Consider the following 23,020-nt stretch of genomic DNA (forward strand, 5'->3'; position numbering starts at 1 on the left):
TTCTGAAGGAGATCAGCCCTGGGATTGCTTTGGAGGGAATGATGCTGAAGCTGAAACTCCAATACTTTGGCCACCTCATGCGAAGAGTTGACTCATTGGAAAAGACTCTGATGCTGGGAGGGATTGGGGGCAGGAGGAGAAGGGGACGAGAGAAGATGAGATGGCTGGATGGCATCACTGACTCGATGGACGAGTCTGAGTGAACTCCGGGAGTTGGTGATGGACAGGGAGGCCTGGCGTGCTGCAATTCATGGGGTCGCAAAGAGTCGGACACGACTGAGCAACTGAACTGAACTGAACTGAACTGTTTCTCCCTAATTTTTTATCTCCAGCCTGGGCTTTCCCCTGAAATACAACTTGTGTATTCACCTGTCTACTTCACACGTGCCTTCTGATAGACAGATGTCCCATCTCCAATCCACTGCCTCCAAACCCAACCAGATGCTTCTGCATCCTGTCCCATCTCAGTCAGTGGTTGATTCCATTCTTCTGGTTGTTGAGTTGGAGGAATCCTTGAATCCTCTCTCTTACCATCATCACCTAGTCCAGGAGACAATCTGGACAGCTGGGCTCTATCTACACACCCAGGACTACATGACTCCTCACAGCCTCCAATGCTTCCATGCTGGCCCCCAAGCCATCATCATCTCTTGCTTACCTTACTGCAGGGACCTCCCAACTTGTCCTCCTGGTTTTGCCCTTGATCCTCTACAGCGTATTCTGTTATAGACTAAGTCACACCGTGTCAGTCCTCTGCTCAAATCCTCAACAGTTCCCAAGGATAGGGGTGTAGTCAGCATCCCCAAATCTTGAGGCCCCCCCTGATCTGAGTATCCACCCCTACCTTGCTGGTCACTTCATTAGCGTCTGTGTCATTTCTTTGCCCTCTTTCTCTCTGACACACCCTCACTGGTGTCCTTGCCGTTCTGCAAATCTATGAGACACACGTCCATTTTCCAGCTTTTGAACTCACTGTGCCTTCTGCTCAGAATGCCCTTCTGCTGGGTATTAATGTGGCCGGTATCCTCACCGCCTTCATAATTGACTCAAAAGTCACCTTCTCATTAGAGCTTTCCCTGGTCACTCTGCTAAAAATGCCTGTGATTTTCTATCTTCTGCAGCTGAAACGAGGCCAGGGATTTTGGTTCATATCGATCAATTCTGTTTCCCTAGGGTCCAAATCAGTGCCAGTATATAAGAGGTGCTTAACAAATAATTAAAGGGATTAATGTATTCAACAGTGAAAATCACTATCTATCCCAGTGTTCACACTTCCTGGTCATCAGTGACAAATCTCCAAAGTCACAACCCTGAAAATGCAAAAGCTCTTTTTCAAGCTTGACTTCTAACTGCACTTTCAATGAGCAAACCAGGTGGCTCCAAACTTTACGATGCCTGGAACACTGTCAAGCACACACATTCAGGCACAGAGTCCAAAAGCACCAATGCTCCCGAGTTCTCAGCGTTGTCAGAATCGGTCCCCACACCTTTCATGGGCCATACTTGCTAAATTCTAAATAAGGCCAATGATCTCATGCAACCCAAGGATTTATGCAGAGTTATAGAATAATTTGAAACTCAAAAACCACCAGCAGCAATTTGCTTGAAAAAAGTCTTCAAATGAATATTTAAAAGTATGCATTTGAAACAAAGAAACTCAAACATTAAAAGTGCTTCTTGTAGCTCAAAAATCAAGAACCGTCAGTGGCATGTTGATTCTTTTCCCACCAGCGAGCAAAAAATGAAATCTGGTCAGATAATGAGAGGAAGGGATGGAAATGAAGAGGGAAGTGAAGGCACATGGGCTTGTGATGAGCACCTGAAGGTCCTTATTTCTGGACAAAGACTCCTTACACACACTCTCTCTCTCTCTCTCTCTCACACACACACACACACACACACACACACACACACACATCATATCCTCAGAAACATTCACTCCAGATATCAGAGTATAAACGATCTCCTTAACACTTGCATACAAACAAAGTCACAACAGTCATGTCTGATTCTTTGCGACCCTATGGACTGTGGCCTACCAGGTTCCTCTGTCCATGGAATTCTCCAGGCAAAAATACTGTAGTGGGTTACCATGCCCTGCTACAGGGGATGTTCCCTACCCGGGGACTGAACCCATGTCTCATGTTTCCTGCATTGGCAGGTGGGTTCTTAACCATTAGTTCCACCTGGAAAGAAGCCTACACTTTTAAAGCCTCTTCCTTGCTTTCCCTGGTGGCTCAGTTGGTAAAGAATCCACCTGCAATGCGGGAGACCTGGGTTGGATCCCTGAGTTGCGAAGATCCCCTGGAGGAGGGCATGCAACCCACTCCAGTACTCCTGCCTGTTGAATCACATGGACAGAGGACCCTGGGTGGGTGGGGTGGGGGTCTGTGGGGTTGCAAAGAGTCGGACACGACTGAGAGACTAAGCACAACCCAGCACTACATTCAGTGACATTAGGAGCAGTCAGGCTCTCATCCCGCCCCCTCGCACCCTCCCGAACTCCCACCCCCCTGACCCCACCACCTCTCCACCAGCCACACACTCCCTATTTTTCGTAATGTGATTGAGTGAACCCACCCAAGTTTAGCACGTCTGATCACTGGGAGAAAGAAACGGAAGTTAAGGCTCCTGGTTTCTTTTCCTGGCTCTCTGCAGGGAACAAATGGGATTTTGACAAGTCACTGGGACCCTCTAGGACTCAGCTGCCTCTTCTCTCTGGTGGCTTGGGAAGAGGGTCCAAGGGCCTGAGTCTCCCACAAGCTCCCCGGGTCCCACTCCTTGCCACGATCTAGAAGCTTATTTTGCAAACTTCTAAAACAAAGTTTCCAAACTTACCTAAACTACGTTTCCCTACAGGTCTCTCCTAGGCCCCTCTTCCAACCAGACTGCCACTCTTGAGTCCCTACCTACATAACAGGCATTTGAACACTGGCACTAGGTTGACATCATGAGTGCTACTTCCAAAATTCTATTAAAGTGAGAGAAGGAGTGCGTGAGAGAAGGAGTGCGTGAGAGAAGGAGTGAGTGAGAGAAGGAATGAGTGAGAGAAGGAGTGAGTGAGAGAAGGAGTACGTGCGAGAAGGAGTGCGTGAGAGAAGGAGTGAGTGAGAGAAGGAGTGAGTGAGAGGAGTGAGTGAGAGAAGGAATGAGTGAGAGAAGGAGTGCGTGAGAGAAGGAGTGCGTGAGAGAAGGAGTGCGTGAGAGAAGGAGTGCGTGAGAGAAGGAGCGCGTGAGAGAAGAAGCATACCTAGCAGAATTTGGGGGCAGCAGAATTCCTGCCTGCGTCCTGTTATGCCAGACCAGTCCACACCGGGGATTACTGTGTGAATTTAAAAAGCCCTTGGACACCTGCCTCCTGTATGCAACAAGTTCCTTTTCTTTATCCTATTTATCTTCACAGGCATCCATTTATGTCAAGAAGGGGAACATATGAGAGCAGCATCTGTTACTAGAGTGACACAATTACCAAATACTTTCATATGAGGTTAAAAAAAATCAACAATAAATCTGGGGTTGTTGTCAGGTGTTTTAGGAGACAAAATATTAGTCTTTCAATCACAGTGTCTTGTTTAAGCTGAACATATGGTGTTAACCAGCAGCGAATCCCCAGTTCAGCCTGGTCTTTGATGGGCGTAAGGACCACAGAAATGTCACCTCCTCCAAACTGGCAAGGAAAAGCAGGTTTCATCCCCAAAACCCGTTGAGCCCAATCTCCCCACTCCATCCCTCCTAATAAACAGGCAACACACTCAAGAGACTTCCATCACTGGTTACTTTTTCCCCATTGTTGGGATCTAGGCAATCTCAATGGCAGGTCTGGAAGTTCCTTTCATTTTCTCAGTAACTACACTTAGACAAAACATAATCATTTCAAGCCACTATAAAGTAGTAAAAATTCCAGGGCAATTCATCACAGGTAACTTTTTCATGACTATTGAAATCTTTGGAAGTTGAATGTCTGCTCTCTAAGTAGGAAAACTCCTTACTTTTTTCCTGCAGCTCAATGCAGAGAACTACAGGTGATCATGGAAACACTGTCGTTTTTATTCTCTGTGCTCTTTTTTTCTGGATACATTCAACAGGTCTTTGTGACTGCTTATTAAATGTGACTTAAAGGATGGATATCTGCAGATTGGAGGCAGGGTGGAAGGGACAGAGAGAGCAAGAGAGGGGAGACGGAGAGACAGAAAGAAAACACTCGAGTTTGCGAGAATGCATGACTTCCAAACAGAAGCAACCGGTAGATTTGAGTTCAGATGCTAGTTAACAGCCTGTCTAGGGACGCCCTCCGCTTCCCTTGCTTTCAGAGGATGCTAAACACCTGCCCACCAACAAGCCCAGCCCGAGTCTGCTCCAGCCCCACGTCTGTCTGCCTGCCTGCCGCAGGGTCCCCCACCGCGCGCCCAGTTGGCCCCCCGCACCCCCCAGGGTGTGGGGGTGCCAAGCGGCGAGCCCTTTACCTGCCAGGCTGCCCGGCCTCTGGAGGGTGGCCGTGGCATACAGCTCCTGCGAGTGCTTGCCGTACGGCTCGGACGCGTGGACCAGGCGCTTGGTGGGCGACAGGGTGGCGTACGTGCCGATGGTGGAGCTCAGCTGGTGGATGGGCGAGGAGGAGATGGTGGACTGCACGGTGGGGGGCGAGGTCACGCGGATCGGGGACAGGCCGGCCGAGGACACGACGATGTTGATGGGCGAGCTGGTGCTGTAGGACTTGGCCAGGCGGCTGGGCGACTGCTTGGGCGAGGAGCCGCGCGGCGGCGCGGCGTAGGCGGCGCCCTCGGGGGCCGAGCCTCCGCGCTGCAGCTTGGTGGGCGAGCCGCCCTGGGGCGCGGCCAGCGGGGAGCCCCCGCGCGGGGGCGCGGGCAGCGTGGAGCTCGAGTAGTAGAGCGCGGCGGCGGCGGCGGCGGGCTGCGCGTCGGGCAGGTGGAAGGCGCTGCCCAGGCTGGGTGCGAACGGCTCCCGCGGCGGCGGCGGCGGCGGCGGCGCGGGCTCCGGCCCCGCCAGGTGCCCCGCGCGGCTGGTGGTGCCCTGTGCGCGGGAGAGCAGAGAACACGCGCTCTTAGCCAGCGGGAGGCGGAGGGAGCCTCCCCGCGCGCCCCGAGCCGCCCGGCCCCGGCGACCCCCGGGGCGGCTCGGGGCGCGCGGGACCCTGGAAGCCGAGCCGCACGGCGTGGGGGGTGCGGGGGGCCGGGAGGAGACGCGGGCGCCCCTGCAGCCGCTCGGGAGGGGAGCTCATCTCCCCCCCCACACAAAGAAGAGGAAAAAACCGGGGAGCAAAGGGCGGCTGACCAGGGGATGGGATGGGGGACCCCCTCCGACAAGTGGGACAAGGATGCTGCTTATACATCTCAGAGGTTTCTGGAAGGGCAGAGGCATCGCATTTTAGTCCCCGGAAGCTTTGAAAAGGCCACTCAGCAGGTTACCTGAAGACAACCAGGGTCTGTTCCTTTGAGAAATTCAGGCGTTCAGCCTTCTCTCCACCCCTACCCAGCCAGCGCCCCCCGACCCGCACAGGGTATTTCACCGGGTACAGTCTCTACTGAGAATGACCTAGTCGCATACTTATCTGGAGAACCGTAAGAAATAAACATAACTTCGTGGAGTTTATTCTGTTGTCATTTTCCCGTTGACTCTTCTTTGTGGATAAGTTAAAAGGAGGGGGAGATAATGAAGTCGGAATAAATATGCTTGGGCTTTCAGGCTTTACAAAAAGCATGTCCAGAGGAAGAAGAACGATTGTAAATGTACAGACTTGAAAAAAAAAAAAAAAAAGCCTCCCTTTTCTAGATTTTAACGCCAGGCTCCAAATCTTTTAGCATCTCTCTCTCTCCAGCTCGCTTTTAAGAGCCCCCTGCAGCTGTGTCTTCACACTGAAAGCCAATCGCCTCTCATTTATTTACAAGAACACAAAAGACAACAAGGGTCGGGGTGGAGCTGGAGAGACAGTTGGAGGGGAAAGCACTTTCCTTGAATCCGGTCCAGAGACAAATTTGCATTCGAATGAAAACACTACATTGTCAACCACTTCTGGGCCGGACCTCTGGGATCTTCCAGGCTTTCCCGGAGGAGCAGAAAAGTTTTTGAGAGCAGGCCTGTGTGAAAAGGAGGTAGGACTGTCCACAGAAAGAGAGAAAGCGGGAACGCAGTATTTGAAATTAGGGGTGGGAAACAGGTGGGGAGAAGGACCCGCGTGAGATGGAGGGATGAGGGGGAGAGACACTGAACAGATGTTTTCCGTTATTAAAAGTTTCAGTTTTGCCTCTCCACCAGCTTTGGAATGGCAACTGGCAAGTAGCAGAGTGGGCACTTCCATCCGCACACAATGCCATGTTCCGAATTTTATCTAGAGTGTCAGTTTCAAGTGAAGCTCTTAATTGAGCAACATCAAAATCCTCTATTAAGAGTGTCCTAGAGGAGAAGGCAATGGCATCCCACTCTAGTACTCCTACTTGGAAAATCCCATGGACAGAGGAGCCTGGTAGGCTGCAGTCCATAGGGTTGCTGAGGGTCGGACACGACCTAGCAACTTCACTTTCACTTTTCACTTTCATGCATTGGAGAAGGAAATGGCAACCCACTCCAATGTTCTTGCCTGGAGAATCCCAGGGACGGGGGAGCCTGGTGGGCTGCTGTCTATGGGGTCACACAGAGTCGGACATGACTGAAGTGACTTAGCAGCAGCAGCAGCAGCAGCAGAGTCTGTTAAAAAACAGTCTGTGTGAGGGGTGTATGTGTGTGGGGGGGCACATTTATTTACACATGAATATATCACATATGTGGGTATGTGTGTGCATTTATAAATGATGTATATGTGTTATATATTTGTGTGTATGTGCATGTATCAATCCACTGACAAAGTTTCTCTTCTTGACCAAGTTGTGGTCAGGTACCTCTGAACTCTCTTCTCATCATGGCTCTGCATTGTCCAGTTCTAGCAAGAATCTTTCTAAGTCTAGCCAGAATACCCTTCCCCTGACATTTCCTCGTAGTAATTATCCATCTGCTGACCTGCAACCTGCCCCCTGGCTGTGCTGTTGTTGTTTAGTCACTGCGTTGTGTCCGACTCTTTTGTGACCCCACGGACTGTAGCCCACCAGGTTCCTCTGTCCATGGGATTTCCCAGGCAAGGATACTGGAGTGGGTTTCCATTCCCTCCTCCACGGAATCTTCCCAACCCAGAGGTCGAAATTCCTCCTTTTCCTTGTTTTCGAGATTGAGCCCACTTCTGAAAATGAAGTCTCTTCCCCCTATTGCAATACTTAAAATTTTTTTTCCAAATAGAATGTATATTTATTGCTGTAACTACTTTCCAGTTCTGGTTTTTCTTCAGCATGACAACATAATTATTTTGACTTTCACTAAGAATGAACGGAGAAGGCAATGGCAACCCACTCCAGTACTCTTGCCTGGCAAATCCCATGGACAGAGGGGCCTGATGGGCTGCAGTCCATGGGGTCGCTAGGAGTTGGACACGACTGAGCAACTTCACTTTATTTTTTCACTTTCATGCATTGGAGAAGGAAATGGCAGCCCACTCCAGTGTTCTTGCCTGGAGAATCCCGGGGACGGGGGAGCCTGGTGGGCTGCCGTCTATGGGGTTGCACAGAGTCGGACATGACTGAAGCAACTTAGCAGCAGCAGCAGCAAGAATGAAAGTAAAATGTAAGCTCCATGATTTTTTCAGTGATGAACAAAGAAGTAACTAGAACAAGAAAGATTCATAGCAGGGATACCATAAATGTTTGTGGGATAAATGAAAGAATGGTTAACAAAGCTGGTCCCGAGGCTTTGACCTGACGGATTCCATGGTGGAGAAGCTCTGCACAGCTGGTGTGCTCACCTGGATCCCAGAGATACAGTCTAGAATCATCCAGAATCATTGGGTGGGGGTGGAGGGGATTGCTCACATCCAGTTGTGTTTCCCTCCCAGGAGAAGTTCTGAGCATGAAATACATAGCCTATGTTTCTCAGACGTAGCTGCATATTATAATTGTTGGGAAAGCTTTTGAAAACAAAAGCGAAATCAACTCAGTACTCAGGCTGTATCCACTAGCCATTTAATTCAGAGACTCTGGAGGTGGGACTCAAGCATCAGGCTTTGGGGAAGCTCACCAGGAGGTTCCAGTGTAGAAACGAGTATGAGAACGAGCCAGCCCCAGAGCAGTGGTTTTCCAAGTGTGGTCCCCGATCCATCAACCGGATCAATCAGAAGCAGCACCCGCCTCACCCCATCTTTACGAAGTGGGAAACTCTGGGGGAGGGGCCCCGGGGTCTGCCTTTTATCACGTTCTCAGGGTGATCACAATGCTTGTTTAAAGTGTGCAAGCCTCTGATCTAGAACAGATTCTGATTCAGGGCTCTGAAGTGGGCCTCAGGGTCTGTGTTTCTAACAATCTCCTGGAAGATGCTGTCAGTCTGAGAATTACTGCTAAGCTGCGGAGAGTGACCATCTTCCTTTACTTTTCTTTGGAAGCTCTCCTGGGGCCCAAGCTACATTCTGCTGTGCAGAACCCAGCTGGCAAGGGACAGAAAAGCCTCTGAGGGGAATTTCTGGGAACTTTTCTCACAGGGGTATGAGGAGGAGAAAGAACCCTGAGGGTCCTTGCTCACAAGAAAGAGCCTAGAGGGTCCCAGAGAATCCCCTGCTTACAAGAGAACAAATACTTTTTGTTATGTCTTGGATTTATAACATTAATAACCCTATGTGACAAAAAATACCTTCTCCCTCAGTAGCATCATTGTGATTTAGTCGCTAAGTCGTGTCCGACTCATTGTGACCCCATGGACTGTAGCCTGCCAGGCTCCTCTGTCCATGGCATTCCCAGGCAAGAAAGCTTTAGTGGGTTGCCATTTCCTTCTCCAGGGGATGTTCCTGACCAAGGAATCGAACCTGCATCTCCTGCATTGAGAGGAGGATTCTTTATTGTTTGAGCTACCAGGGAAGCCTTCCACAGTAGCATAGCTTTCAATAAAATAAATACTAAAGTATACTAATATAAATTAAAACAACATCGTGTAACATTCTAGTATTTAAGTATTAGAATAACATGGATCCTAAGGAAACCTTGAATAAATTGTGAAAATACTTTATTTTTCCTTTTAATATGTTGGAACTTCCAGTTGGAAAAGTGCTAACTCTGCTGAATCTTATTCATAAGGTTTCTTAAATGGCTCTCAAATCTGTAAAAGTTTTGAGAACAGCCACACTATTTCCAGGTATGTTGACAAGCTACAGCAGCAATTCAAAAACCTTTTAAAATATTGTAGGATCTCTCTTGGTGAAATTTTGCCAGTAAGCTTTTTAATAAGCAAAACATCATAAACAATAAAATTGCATATGCATTTTAAGTTGGTTATTGTCTCTGCTGGAAATGTTCTATATCTGTACTGTCCAATATGGTAGCCAGTACTCACCTGGGCCCTAGACACACAGACTGGATTTTAACTTACATTTGAATTAATTTAAATTTGGGGCTTCCTTCATGTCTCAGATGGTAAAGAATCTGCCTGCAATGCAGGAAACCTGGATTCGATCCCTGGGTTGGGAAGGTCCCCTGGAGGAGGGCATGGCAACCCACTCCAATATTCCTGCCTGGAGAATCCCCATGGACAGAGGAGCCTGGCAGGCTATGGTCCATGGGGTCACAAAGAGTTAGACATGACTGAGCAACTAAGCACAATAAAACAATAAAATTGCATATACATTTTAAGATAGTTATCGTCTATGTTGAAAATGTTCTATATCTGTACTGTCCAATATGGTAGCCAATAGATGCATGGGCCCTAGACACATGCACTGGATTTTAACATATATTTACTTTGAATTAATTTAAATTTAAATAGTCAGATATGTCTAGTGGCTACTTTCCTGGATTGCACGGTTATATAAGGCCCTCTGCAGTTTTTAATAAATAATCTGGGGGTATTATACTCCATTACATTAGCCTACACAAGAATAAGTGCCTAAGAATGGTTCTTTGGTTAAAGAGAAAAATCTGTTTTTTAGCATCGGTTGGACAGAACAGTAATCTTTTAGGAGTTTGTCTCCACTCTTGTGTTTATGTTTTGTTCCATTATGTAATTTCTTTTTAGCAACTCTTAGGGATACATTTTAAGACAGCTATACAATTCATAGGATGGTTTATTATGGGCTAGGTCACTGGATTAAAAATAAGCACATTTCAACACACAGAGAATTTCATCTACTTTGCTGTCATGGAAGCTCAATTCCCCATGAAACATGTGTTAGCACTATAAATAAAACTGTAAATCAAAAATAAATAAACAAAACACTAATGACCACTACATCCTACTATAATATTTGGAAATGTGTGTGTACAAGTGATGTGCACTTAAAACTTTTTATATTGATGATGAGATCCTTAATAAATGATGACATAAGAATTTTTGGAAATATTTTAAGAAGATGGAGCCCAAATATTGTCCTGGATCACACAGTATGTATAACTGACCAGGGCAGTTCCAATTGGGATTGTCCACTCCCATCAGTCTGAATTAATCTCAAACCAAAGGGCTATTTTAATTGCCTTTTCCATCCCTCCAAAGTGGGGAACCCATCTATGTGAAATTGACAAGGAAGCGGAACATTTTTAAGTAGATGCTCCGATTAAATATTTCCCATAGGCAGAGTCCTGTATATGTTAAATTGCTTGTTGCTCCTTTCTTGCTTCCCATTATGGAAAAATGATCAAGAGAAAAATAAGACGTTACTTCTAATTTCTATGGACATTTTATGTAGATTGTACTGCAAGGGAAAAAAAAAAGATTGTGTCTTATTTCTTTTTTAATGAGACATGAATGATACATGTATCTCATCAAAGTTCTTTTATAAGATGAAGTATTTCATCTACTTTATAGTTTACATATGAGTGTCAGGTGGGTCAGATTTAGGATATACTACAGTTGTGATTTTTACATAATGTGTATGTCTACATGTGGTATGCTGGATCCTACTGTGTAATTATGTAGTGGATTTATGCCTATTTTACAAAAGTGTTTAAGGAGAGAATATATTTTCAAAGTGTAGTAGGAAGAATATTGAAGTAGGAATTTAGGCAATATATATATTATTCCCATTAACTAAAAGTAGTCAAGTTCCATGCAGTAATTTACTCATTAATTCAATAATCCATTAACAAAAGCCTATTATATTCCATGTAAAAATATGAAGTTTTCTCTTGAAATTCTCTCTGCAGTCCTCCTCCATGGAATAATTTTATCTTGACGTTCTTTTGGAGATAAAAAAAAAAAAAACAAAAAACTAAAATTTTTGTTTCAGAATACTATCTGGCTCACAATTACACTATTTTTTATTGAGAAGTTCCAATCCCCTAAACATGGCGTTCTTGGGCCAGAATATGGCATAGACCTTAACACCCACGTAGATGTTATTGACCTTTCCAGGTTGTATTTTCTATAAAAGGAGCAGAGATCGTGTAAGGGCGATGAGGGGGAAAAGTTCTCCAAACTTGGAAACTTATTTAAGCCCCATTCTCTGGGGATTTGGCCATGTGCAAAAAAACAAAACAAAGACCCAGTGCTTACAGCCAGTTCATGAGGGACTTGACAACCTGAACTCTGCAAGGAATCTTGACTTCAGATCATGAGTAAGCAGTGTCACCAAGCAAAACCACATTTTATAAAGCAGACCCGTGATTTACAAGCAGTCCTTGTGAAGATGCATTTAGACCTGCCAAGTTTCCTGGAAACGTCAGCGAGGCCCCTAACTCTGGGTCAAGAGGAATGTCTGCCCAGAATGCTAGGCAGCTGGGTCAGAGATGTCAGCAATGGGAAGCTGGAACCTGTGTTCTGTGGCTTCACAGACGGGAGCCTAATGACTAGCGATCAGCACTCTGTATTCATCACTGTTCATCTTCCTGGCATCCCCCTCACACTCGTGAACCTAATAAGTCATCTCAGGGTTTCTCTCCTCTGGAGGTGACCCCGGTTTGGGGATGGAGGTCACTGCCCAGAGTGGTGCTCGAGGACAAAATCAGTGTCACAAGAGGCAGAGAGGGAGAGGGAAATAAGGACGAGGCCTCAGGCCAGGGCCACAGAAGAGCCCAAACGTGGGAATGTAGCAGTGAGTTTGGTGGGAAGAGGTCTGGCTAGTGTTTGAAGGAGTGCAATGCAGAGAGGAATAAATGATGAGAAAAATAACATCAATGACAGGGGAACATTCTTTCGATGAGCAAAGAAGCCTGAATAACTTGTGAAAGTAAAAAACAGCGTACGTGACTTTATGGTGTACATCTTTATGTACATCTTTGAAGAAATCCATTGCCAAACCAGAGGATCTGGTAACATGATTTTGTAATATCAGCTACATGCTCCTGATTAACATGTCTGAGAAGGTACTGAACTCATTAGGGTAAGTTGGTGCAGAGCTCCAGGCTTATATAGGACTATGGACAAAGTCACTTACTCTCACAACTTGGAAACAAGAAGAAAGCACCAACTCTAAAACGCCAATGTCTTAGATGAAATATGCCTGTAATATGCCACTAAAAGGAATCTACACCCACAAAGTAAGTTTTGTGCCTTTGAGTCTCTGGGAGAAAATCAATTTGCTTGAACACTACCATCACGCTCCCCAAATCTCAATAACTTCTCTTTTGAAACTGTCTTCAGAAGAAAGGCCTCTCTTTAAATAATTCCCGAGATAGAAAATCCTGGTTCTGTGAAAAAGATCTGATTTCAGAAATGGCCAAATAAAATCATCAAGTGCCTTGTTTAGCAATTCCTTTGAGGAGCACTGCTTTAGGTGAAAACTCATATGAAACATAAAATGAAGAGACAGCTTCTGTGGGGAGTCCACACACCATCCCTGAAGTCATTACCACTGGGATGAAGTGAGGAAAAGCTGGCTTAAAACTCAACATTAAAAAAACAAAGATCACGGCATCCAGTCCCATCACCTCATGGCAAACAGAAGTGGAAACAGTGACAGATTTTACTTTCCTGGGCTCCAAAATCACTGCTGACAGTAATTGCAGCCATGAAATTAAGACAATTGCTCCTTGGAAGGAAAGCTAGGACAGACCTAGACAGCATATTAAAAAGCAGAGACATTACTTTGCCAACAAAGATCCATCTAGTCAAATCTATGGTTTTTTCCAGTAGTCATGTACAGATGTGAGAGTTGGACCATGAAAAAGGCTGAGTGTCGAAGAACTGATGCTTTCAAACTCTGGTGTTGGAGAAGACTCTTGAGAATCCCTTGGACTGCAAGGAGATCAAACCAGTCAATGCTAAAGGAAATCAACCCTGAATATTCATTGCTAGGACTGATGCCGAAGCTGAAACTCCACTACTTTGGCCACCTGATGCGAAGAGCTGACTCACTGGAAAAGACATGATGCTGGCAAAGATCGACGGCAAAAGGAGAAGGGGGCAGCAGAGGATGAGATGGTTAGACAACATCACCAGCTCAATGGACATGAGTCTACACCAACTCCAGGAAATAGTGAAGGACAGGGAAGCCCGGCATGCTGCAGTCCCAGGAGTCACAGAGAGTTGGACACGATTTAGTGACTGAACAACAGCAGCAAAGTGGACCCACTGCCCCAGGGCCCCTAAGCCACTCGTACAAACAGCGAAGTACAGACTTTTGTACCCTAGGTACTGGTTTTTCCTTCTCTCCAAACTCACTTTAATAAAAGTATGATTAGGGTCACTAGCAATAAATATTCTCAAAAGTATTTCATGTGGCCAGTACTATGGCCTACTAAGTAGAATGGGGTGACAAAGGATGATATAGTTGGATGGCATCACCAACTCAATGGACATGAGTTTGAGCAAGCTCCGGGAGATAGTGAAGGACAGGGAAGCCTGGTGTGCTGCAGTCCATGGGGCCGCAAAGAATCAGACACAATTTAGTGAATGAACAACAACAACCAAGAAGAAAGAAAATAGAGAAGAAAAAATTAAAGCAATGACATGAGTCTCATACAAATTTATCTTTAAGAGGGACTCTTTGATGGCAACTCTTTCTATGAAACATGATCCTTGGCAAAAATACATACGTAAAACTTTTATTTCAGCAAGAGGCTCATTTAGTATAACTTTAATAACACAAACATTTGCACAGAAGAAGAAATGTTATAGTAAATCACATACACACACTGCCCACAATGAGAAATGCCTCAGCTATTGAAACCAGATTAAATATATTTCTACTGGAAAAAGAAAATGGGTAAAAATTTAAAGCAGAGCATTGAGAAAGGATTTCCAACACCTAATTATCTGAAAATGCTTTTACAAAGTGTGAGTTTCCCAAAGATATGTCAGACAAAGCATACAAAATGACATGATTTGTCCTGTAAATGCAGTATAAATATATACATTCTACACTAAAGACATCTCAGCAATTTTGTGTTTTCCAAGTTTTTTAGTAACTTTTCTCTTTACAGGTGCCACCCAGCAACAACTTCTTTCCTATTTCAGCAAACTGGAATGATGTCAAACTAGGCATCTGTGTGACTTTTTGCATTCAGCAATCAAGATGCAAGTGTTCACCGGAGGGTTGGGTCCTCCTTGGGACCACACATGTCCCTGTGTCCATCCCACCGCCATCCAGAGTTCTCCATCCCCTTGACCTTCACATCCACCTAGCATGAAGGTGCACCAATAAGCAATGTTCAAAACTCATTGACTTCTGGCAGAAGTGAGCAGATAGTGTATTTATTATTATGATATAGTGCACATGAGAACTTTTAAGACTTAAAAGTCAGTGCCACATTAAATAGACAGGCCAGATCAAAAAGAAATGGTCATTTACTTCTCAAAAAGCTTACTTCTTTTTCTAGTGTATCTACCATTTTCGAATATGATTTTTACGTAACAATCATGCAATTCTTAATCTCCTGCAGGAAGCAGGCATTTTCTACGATTATAAGGTGCACAGGCTCACTTCAGTTCTGCTGGACAAGATGAAAGTAGTTTTAAAATCTTCCGGTTCCTGTACTTCTTTACCAGTGTTCTGTGTACAGGTGTATACGCTCTGTTTCTTGCTTCTTTTGTCACTCTGAGGAATGAAATACTTGATGAGACTACTGTAAGAAATAGAAAACTTGAAGTGGCCCATTTTCGAGACACAGTAGCTAAGGCCGAGTGGAAAAGTACTAACAGCTAAACTTGCGGACGTGACAAAGTTGAGGCCTGGACTCTTTAGATAAAGTTAGGGTTGAGGGGGGAGACCACACTGCGTCCTAAAGAGACAGGACTCCTCCCAGTGCCTGTGCCCTGGCTCTAAACTTGCCTAACGACTTGCAGGAGAGACACAGTTCACGCACCGGGAGTGTCCCTAGGCAAACAGGATGTTGGAGGAAGTGATAAACCAGCAAGAAAGTCTCTGTTGAAAAATGCGGATGTAGGTTGGAAAGGGAGAAAGAAGGATACCCTATGAGGAAATAATGAAACTTAGGTGACCTTGGGGAAGACTGTACATCCCATAGTACTCAGCCAGTGAGGAACTTGGGGGAGGGAGGGACCTGTGTATTAGGGAATAAATTGTATATATATAAATGCAACTGAAAAAACAGCTCTATTTTGACTGGGGGCACCTACCAGAAGCTGGAGAAGGCAATGGCACCCCACTCCAGTACTCTTGCCTGGAAAATCCCATGGATGGAGGAGCCTGGTAGGCTGCAGTCCATGGGGTCGTGAAGAGTCGGACACAGCTGAAGCGACTTAGCAGCAACCAGGAGCTACGAAGGCTAAGGTTGACTTGGAGGAAGAAGGGAGTGATGGAGGGAGAGTCTACACACCTGGATGGGGAGGGGAGCTGGCAGGATAGCTAAGCAGAATGTAGCAGTGGGCAAAGCATAACTGAATCATCTCAAGTGACTTTCCAGAAAGGCCTTGGGATCTGATGGGAAGGGTCTTATATTCTCTCCTCCAGCTGAGTCCTATGAATTCATCTCAGAGTTTGAGGAGAATGACCTTCAAAGACTTCAGTTAGGGTCACGCCAGAGAACTAGAATTCTATGGTAATTTTGTGACTCAGCTTGACACCGTAGGGCAAGGCAGACCATGCACCAGGGCCTGATGTGAAGCCTGGTGATGATAACCCTACAACCATCTATCATGCTGAATAAATTAGTATTGGTTAAAAGTTGACAGCAGAATTTTTGAATATTTGTGATACTTTTTTGAAATTATAGTCTGACATGGTTTATGAGCCAGATAGAAAACCATTTGCTTTACTTTAGAATTACACTTTTTTTTTTTTTTAGGTTCCCTAAAATGAAATGTTTTTGTGTTACTTGGTTATTGACCTTATTAACCTGGTCTGGCATCTGTGAGCCATTATTTGAACTTTCGTAGCCCTTTTGGCACTTGATGATGACAGGATATTCTAAAACTCAATATAGCTTGGCAGAAGTGAGCTTGAACACTATTTAGAATATTGAAAAGAATGTGTCACAGGGCTCCGGGAAACCACTGGAAGACAGGGATTCTCAGGACAAGCTGAGCAAAGGAGATGTTACGGGGATGACACATGACCTCCTTATTTCAAGGTAGCACACTAAATGCTGGGTAAAAGTGCTGGTGTACTTGTTCAGCATTTCTCTGACGTGATTTTGAAATCACGCTAAAACATGCCTTTCATACCGCAGTATGCTGAAGCTGAGAGTGAATCATGGTACCCAGATCTGATGCTCTGCTAAAATAAATAGGATTCAGCAATCCACCAGTAGCCTCCATCCTGTTAACCAAGTGGATTAGCACAACCCCCTTGTTTGAATATTCAGACTGCAACCACCCACCTGTCAGATAAATGAGTGCAAACCAGTAACCTATGACTCTAACTGAAGTTATCACCTTGAATACGCACATTGATAGATGCCTTCAAATGCACAGCTTTGATATCTTCACAACCAAGTTACAGTTTCTGATTAAACTTTAAAGCAGACTTTTAATGTGAGGCCCAATCTGTCCTTTGAGCTGCTACTGTTTTACTCCCATGTATTGAACTCCAACAAGTAGAACTCCAACGTGGAAGAAGATAAATCAGCATATTGCTGGTCTACATGTTGTAGAGCTCTTACTAGGATCAAGCTGTAGATACATTTAATTGAAACAGTCAATATATAAAAGGAAACCTATGAAACACTCCCTCAAAATGATTAGGCTTCAATTTAGTCAAGATTCTGTTCCCATTCTTACTGCTGCTACCTTAAAATGGTGCCTGATAACTCCTCTAAATGCATTGAGTTTGAGTTTCTGCATATTTAAGATGTAAATGATAATTTAAATTTAAAATGTAAATGTGGTGGGGATTAAATAAGAGGCAGTATGTAAAACAGATTACTTCCGGGTCTCAGTAAATGGTAACTATTGATTTTATAAGTAAGAAAGCTTTGATTTAACAGTCCTCACAGAGCTATATATGAACTGAGTGCACAAGATGCTCACAAGTTAAGCTGATAATGAACTGATTTTTCTCTTGATACTGATTGTTCCATTTTCCATGATGCTCAGCTATGGGAAATGTGATCTTTTTTCATTTGACTTAATGTTTTTAACTCAAATTACAGGGGTCTTAAATATTTATGAGAGGAAGCCAAGCATGAGTATTAAATGAGTTTAAGATAAAAATAAAAGAAGGGTAGAACTTTATTGCTGTACTAGCTACATGTCTTATAAGTTATAGGAAACTGGCAAAAGCTAAATTCAGAACTTTCTTAAGTTAATCTGAATATAAATTATCCCTTATTTATGAATATTTCTGGCCTATTAGACCTAGAAGTGTGGATAGACAGAAGGGTTAAAAAAGGTCTGTAATCATTTATCTACTCCCAAAGAATTCAAAATTACATATATCCCACCACTATCAGTGTATCATGGTCAGAGAGAGTTCAGTATAGATGGGAAGATTAAAAGAGAGTTCCTTTCAAGAATGGGATGCTTTTTAGAAAAAAAAAAATCTGTACCTAGAGAAAAAAATCCTATAGCTTCCAATTCTTATTTTAATAAAATAAAATGGGACTAAAAAGATCTAATAACATTTTCTATGCTAATAACATCACTCAATACTTCAAACATTATATAATGTTTTACATACGCAAATAAGAACTATTTTGCATATATGATAAATGAAAGTATATAAAATACTTTTTTCTAATTAATTAAAAAATATTTTTTAGACATTCCCTCTTGTGTCTTATCAGATTTCTGTAAGGGAAATAGAAGAGACCAGTGTTTTCAAGAGCAGTGATCCAGGAGCTGGGAAGTAGCACAGGTCCAGGGTTAGTCTGTGTGTGTGGACCTGGATGCAATGAATTCAAGGCCGTTTCCTTCTTGAGCATCACACACCACCAGATCTCCATCCAAAGGGGGCACCCTTTGAACTGGGGTCACACCCTGGACCCCCATGGGGCAACGGGCCCCCCTCAGTGGAATGCTTTATTTACCATTCCACTTGATCCGCATAACCTTGACATCACAAGAAGGTAAAAGTTACACTGCCACTGATGGGCAAAGGTTTTGCCTGAAAAAGACAATCATAGATAATAGATAGCTGGGATAATCATTCAACTTTAATAATTGAAATGCACTGAGACTTTTCAGCTTATGCTTCATTTATGTTCATATCACCTCAAAAAAGCATCTCAGGATGACTGCACGATGCCATTCTAACTCGCCTTGCCTCCTCTCTTCCAGCAGACATTTCCTGGGGGCCATGTGGATGGTGTTAAAAAAGGAAAATAGCCTTGCCCTCAAGTGGTTTTCAGTGTTTTTGGGAAAACACACGGATGTATAATAACAATGAATTGGTGACAGAGATGGGTTGGTTGTTGCAGGAGCTTGGGGTAGGTAGTGTACCTGGGCTAGGGTTTCTGGAAGAGGAACTGCCCAATAAATGCAGAAAGGATGAAATTAAACTTGTCAGTTAAGGGGTGCTTTTGGAGTTGTGGGTTCTTCATTCCAGGAATGATGCACAGAGATTAAGAGGGTCTCATATCCTTTTATACTAAAAAATAAGTATAAAGTAGCTTAAAACAAGATAGCTCTCTAGTATATTAATTCTGGTGGGTTGACTGAATATAGCCTGCACCCCCAAATTATCAAAACTAAAGTATTAGGTAGCACACACACATACATAAATACACACACATGTATATATCACAACATTTACAACAATATTTTTTAATTGGGGTTGGTAGCCACTTCTTTTTACCAAGAGTTGATTTTAACTGCAGCTAAGTGTGTGCATTAAAACCACAAGAGCAAGTACACATCTTAAGGAAACAACTGAGGGCACATTTCAAAATCAAACTTGACAAAGTGTAACTATTCCAACTCAACCACAATTATTTTCAGAACAGTTCTGTATATGCATATGAGATGATGCATTTATACTATGTTCCTTTATATGATTAACCCCAAAGAATAATTTCACGCTTTTTTTTTTTAAGGAAAGAGAATGTGTTTCAGGTACCCTCACAAACTCATCACGCATGTCATATTTATAATCAACACAGAAATAGAACTAGACACACATTTGCATATTCACCTAGGTAAGTATATATAAAGCAGAAAGAGCATGAGCAATTGACAGACATATCCTGCAAAAAAGATGCTTGTAATTCGAGTTATTCTATAGTTGTATTGTGTTATTCATTTCCTTCACTCATAGCACCGAAAGCGTCTCTCCAAAGTTGCAGGGAACTTGTAAAAAAGGCAGGAGGGGACACCATAGCCATTTGACAGCCCTGCTTCCCACTTGACCCCTTGGAGCCCAAGGACCAGCAGAGCAGAGCATCCCATCCCCAGCACGTACCTGGCTGAAACTCTGGCCCGCACCTCGGGCTTGTGTGCTGCGGGCAGGGAGCTGCGACGGGGCTGTCTCACCCAGAGCCAGGGTCTGGTTGCTATGGTAGCTGGCTGGATACTGGAAGGACCCTTCAGGTTTGGAATTGAGCTGAAGTGCACTCTGGGACAGCAGGCTGGGCCCTGCATTGAAAGTCATTTAGAGCAGTAAGTGACAGCCTCAGTGAAGCAGAAATGACATGTATTATTTATTGAGAGTAGCCTAGAATTATCACACAGGCATGAGTCCAGCCATCTATGCTTTGAATTCTGAGAACTAAAATGACTATATAATTCTACTCCAGCTCTTAAATGAGATTTTTTTCTTTTTTTTTGTGGTGTAAAAGTTCTCCAAAGAGTAGATTTTTTTTTTCCAAATGATCTCATTCTGACCTACATAGAGACATTTCTTACAAGACAAATTAGTTAATCAAGTACTTATTTTTGGATCAGACAATGTTGGAAACATTTGAAATAATTTAAAAGTCTTCCTTTTGGTACATGTTAATTGCATTAATATATCTCCTACTGTATTAATAGGATGCTTGAACACTCAAAACCTTCCAATCAGTAACAAGTTCTGTTGTATAAATAGTGATGTAATACTCAAAGCTTGAAGGGTAGACAGTGTGTAAAATATTAATAGCTCTCACACAATGTGGAATTTAACTTGATCTCACATGATCTCTGAGGGCTAGTTATCTTTGCCATCACAGCAATGCACAACAGAAGAACAAAGGAAGATACAGTGTTTAAACGGGTGCTGCTAAGCTGGCTGACCCTGCAAGAGATGGAGAAAGGAATTCCTGGCCTCATTATTTAATTATACGTCGTACAAGAAAATGTGGTTTATTTTCTTTCTTTTTAGATGAGATCTTTGCAACAGTTTGCCCATTTCCTTTGTAAGCGAATTTTCTTTAATCAAATTTCATACTCACTTTGGGGATGAAAAGAAGCACAGAAGAGTGTAAGTGTATTACTATTTTCTAGTACGTGTGTTTGAGAGGGGACTGGGGTAAGTAGAATGAGTTGGGTGAGGGTGAGGGACTTGGCAACTCAAGTTCTCTCATGTTATCTCAACCATAGGACAAAGTCACTCCTTTTTTGAAGGAGGGTAATTATATACATGGGTTTCCCTGGTGGCTCAGATGGTAAAGAATCTGCTTGCAATGCTGGAGACCTGGGTTCGATTCATAATCCCATCCTTCATCTTCCTCTTTGGCTGTTTTAGACTATACTATCATTTCTAAGGAGCATCAGCAAATTTCAAGTTCCTTCTTTCTTTTTAAAATAGAACATGGCTTTTTATTTCAAATGAGACTGCAGATTTGACATGATATAGGCCAATTTTTTTTTTTTCCAGGAAAACAATTTACTCTCTTAATAAGGATTGGTTCACATAACCTCTGCATTTAAGACCTCCCCCTTCCCTCTAATTCCCTGATGGAACTTCTAAACAATGCAAAATACTTTTTCATCATCAGAAATTGAATACTAAGATGATTAGTTAGTACAGGTAAGACTTGGTATTTTGGAATCTATACAGTTTCTGGAAAAAAAGTCAAGCAAGGAAATAAAACCATTTTCATCCAGTCCCAATTTCATCATGAAGGGCATAGCAAAAGTATAATTGCAATCCCTTTCCTTGTAATTTCAAAAATAGAGTCCCAAGAAATTTGTCTATACCAGATGGCGAAGTTTGCAATAGCTTGCAAAAAGTCATTTAGTCCATACTGATGGTATTACAGGGCTAATCACCAGGGCTACGATGCACCTATGGGGAACACATTCAGAGTTTCATTCTGGATGCCAAGAACATATTTTCCCCACTGCTGCTGTGGAAACTGTCAGGCATGAAGACGGAGTCAAGGGCTGGTCTCTGATGCCCAGGTAATGGGCAGGCTGAGACATGGTAGAGCCTTTGGAAGGGAAGAGGGATTGGTGATGGGGCAGAGGTGGGAACTGACTACAAAATTAGAAGGATGCGGTGGGTGCAAGAAGACAGCAATGAATTATAGCCAAGGGCTTTCCCCTTGGTCCCTACCCTTCTGAAGGTCACTGCTCAATGGAGGGGAGTGAGCTATGGCAGAAAAACAGAGGCCCTTTATGGTGAGTGGTCAGCACTGTACCTAACAATGGGCGGCTTCCCACTGAGACTTCTTTGGCTATTTCCTTCAGGACCGTCCACCCTGACACAATGCTTTGAACTGGCCACGCACCACCCCTGCTCCCGCCCCCCGCCCAACAATACATCTCCATGGCAATGAAAGCCAAATCAGATATACAAGAGTGCACATAATTTTGGAAATGTCAATACAATTTTAAAAATTCTTTAATTTCAAATAACTAATTTAACAGTCTATAAGGCCAAAACACTGTATGTCCTGGTTATTTGTCTTTTAAAGAGATGGCATGATTTTGCTCTGATGAACTTACTTGCATATGTAATTAGCAAGTCAAACAAACTTGTCAATTCTGAAGAGATTCATAAGATTATCTCTAGAAACCTACAAATGTTCTCCAGGCAGGATAGAAAGGCGGCCACTGAAAGCCCCTTTTCGAAGCAATTTCAATTAAAAATATGATTTATGTGCTCCTGAAATATACATTATGAAATAATCAAATCTGCTCTTTTATAGAATCAGTGGTGCATCTGATCAATACTCCATGAAAACAAACAAAGATTCTCTGTCTCATTACTTTGTTCACATATCTCAAGCATGGAGCCTAGATGTAGTCTGACAAATGTAATTGCAAGAATGAGCAATATATCATAATATTACAACCCTGACATAGCACCTGGCAAGGGCAAAACAGGGCAATAGCCAAAACATTGCATGCATTTAGAATCGTTTTCTCATTGATTACTAGGTTTCAAGTGAATGGCGTTTATTCACTCCAATTTTAGAGAGCACAGATATACAAGAATATGAAACAGGTGAAAATTAGAAGACAATTCTTAATTTCTTTATAATAAAATTTATGTATAACTGACTCAATTACCTTTATTAACATTATTGTGCACTGGGGTAGAAAATTCAAATTTTTCACAGATTTCAGAAACATTTATAGTTTGGGGCTTTAAATGATGATTTTTTCCCCTCACAACCTTATGACTTCCCATGAAGTCTTGCTTGAAAGTGAAAGTAAAGGTGAAGTCGCTCAGTCCTGTCTGACTCTT

At 43.4% G+C, this 23,020-nt stretch overlaps 1 protein-coding gene across 3 annotated transcripts in view; it reads right to left on the reverse strand.

Annotated features, from left to right (window-relative positions):
- The window catches only part of CTNND2 (catenin delta 2), a 1,106,103-nt gene that overhangs the window by 460,781 nt on the left and 622,302 nt on the right, over positions 1–23,020 (reverse strand). For all 3 annotated transcript variants that reach the window (XM_086362482.1, XM_086362480.1, XM_086362481.1), the window contains exons 6-7: positions 19,811–19,983; positions 4,464–5,031 (exon numbers count right to left, since the gene is read on the reverse strand). In XM_086362482.1, coding sequence (XP_086218608.1) covers positions 4,464–5,031; positions 19,811–19,983 — 741 coding nt within the window. The remainder of the gene's footprint in view (positions 1–4,463; positions 5,032–19,810; positions 19,984–23,020) is intronic.

The sequence above is a fragment of the Bos grunniens genome, chromosome 20, assembly GCF_055505025.1.
Source record: "Bos grunniens cultivar Pamir isolate PY7600 chromosome 20, Bosgru_T2T1.0, whole genome shotgun sequence".
In the NCBI taxonomy this organism is placed as follows: Eukaryota; Metazoa; Chordata; class Mammalia; order Artiodactyla; family Bovidae; genus Bos; species Bos grunniens.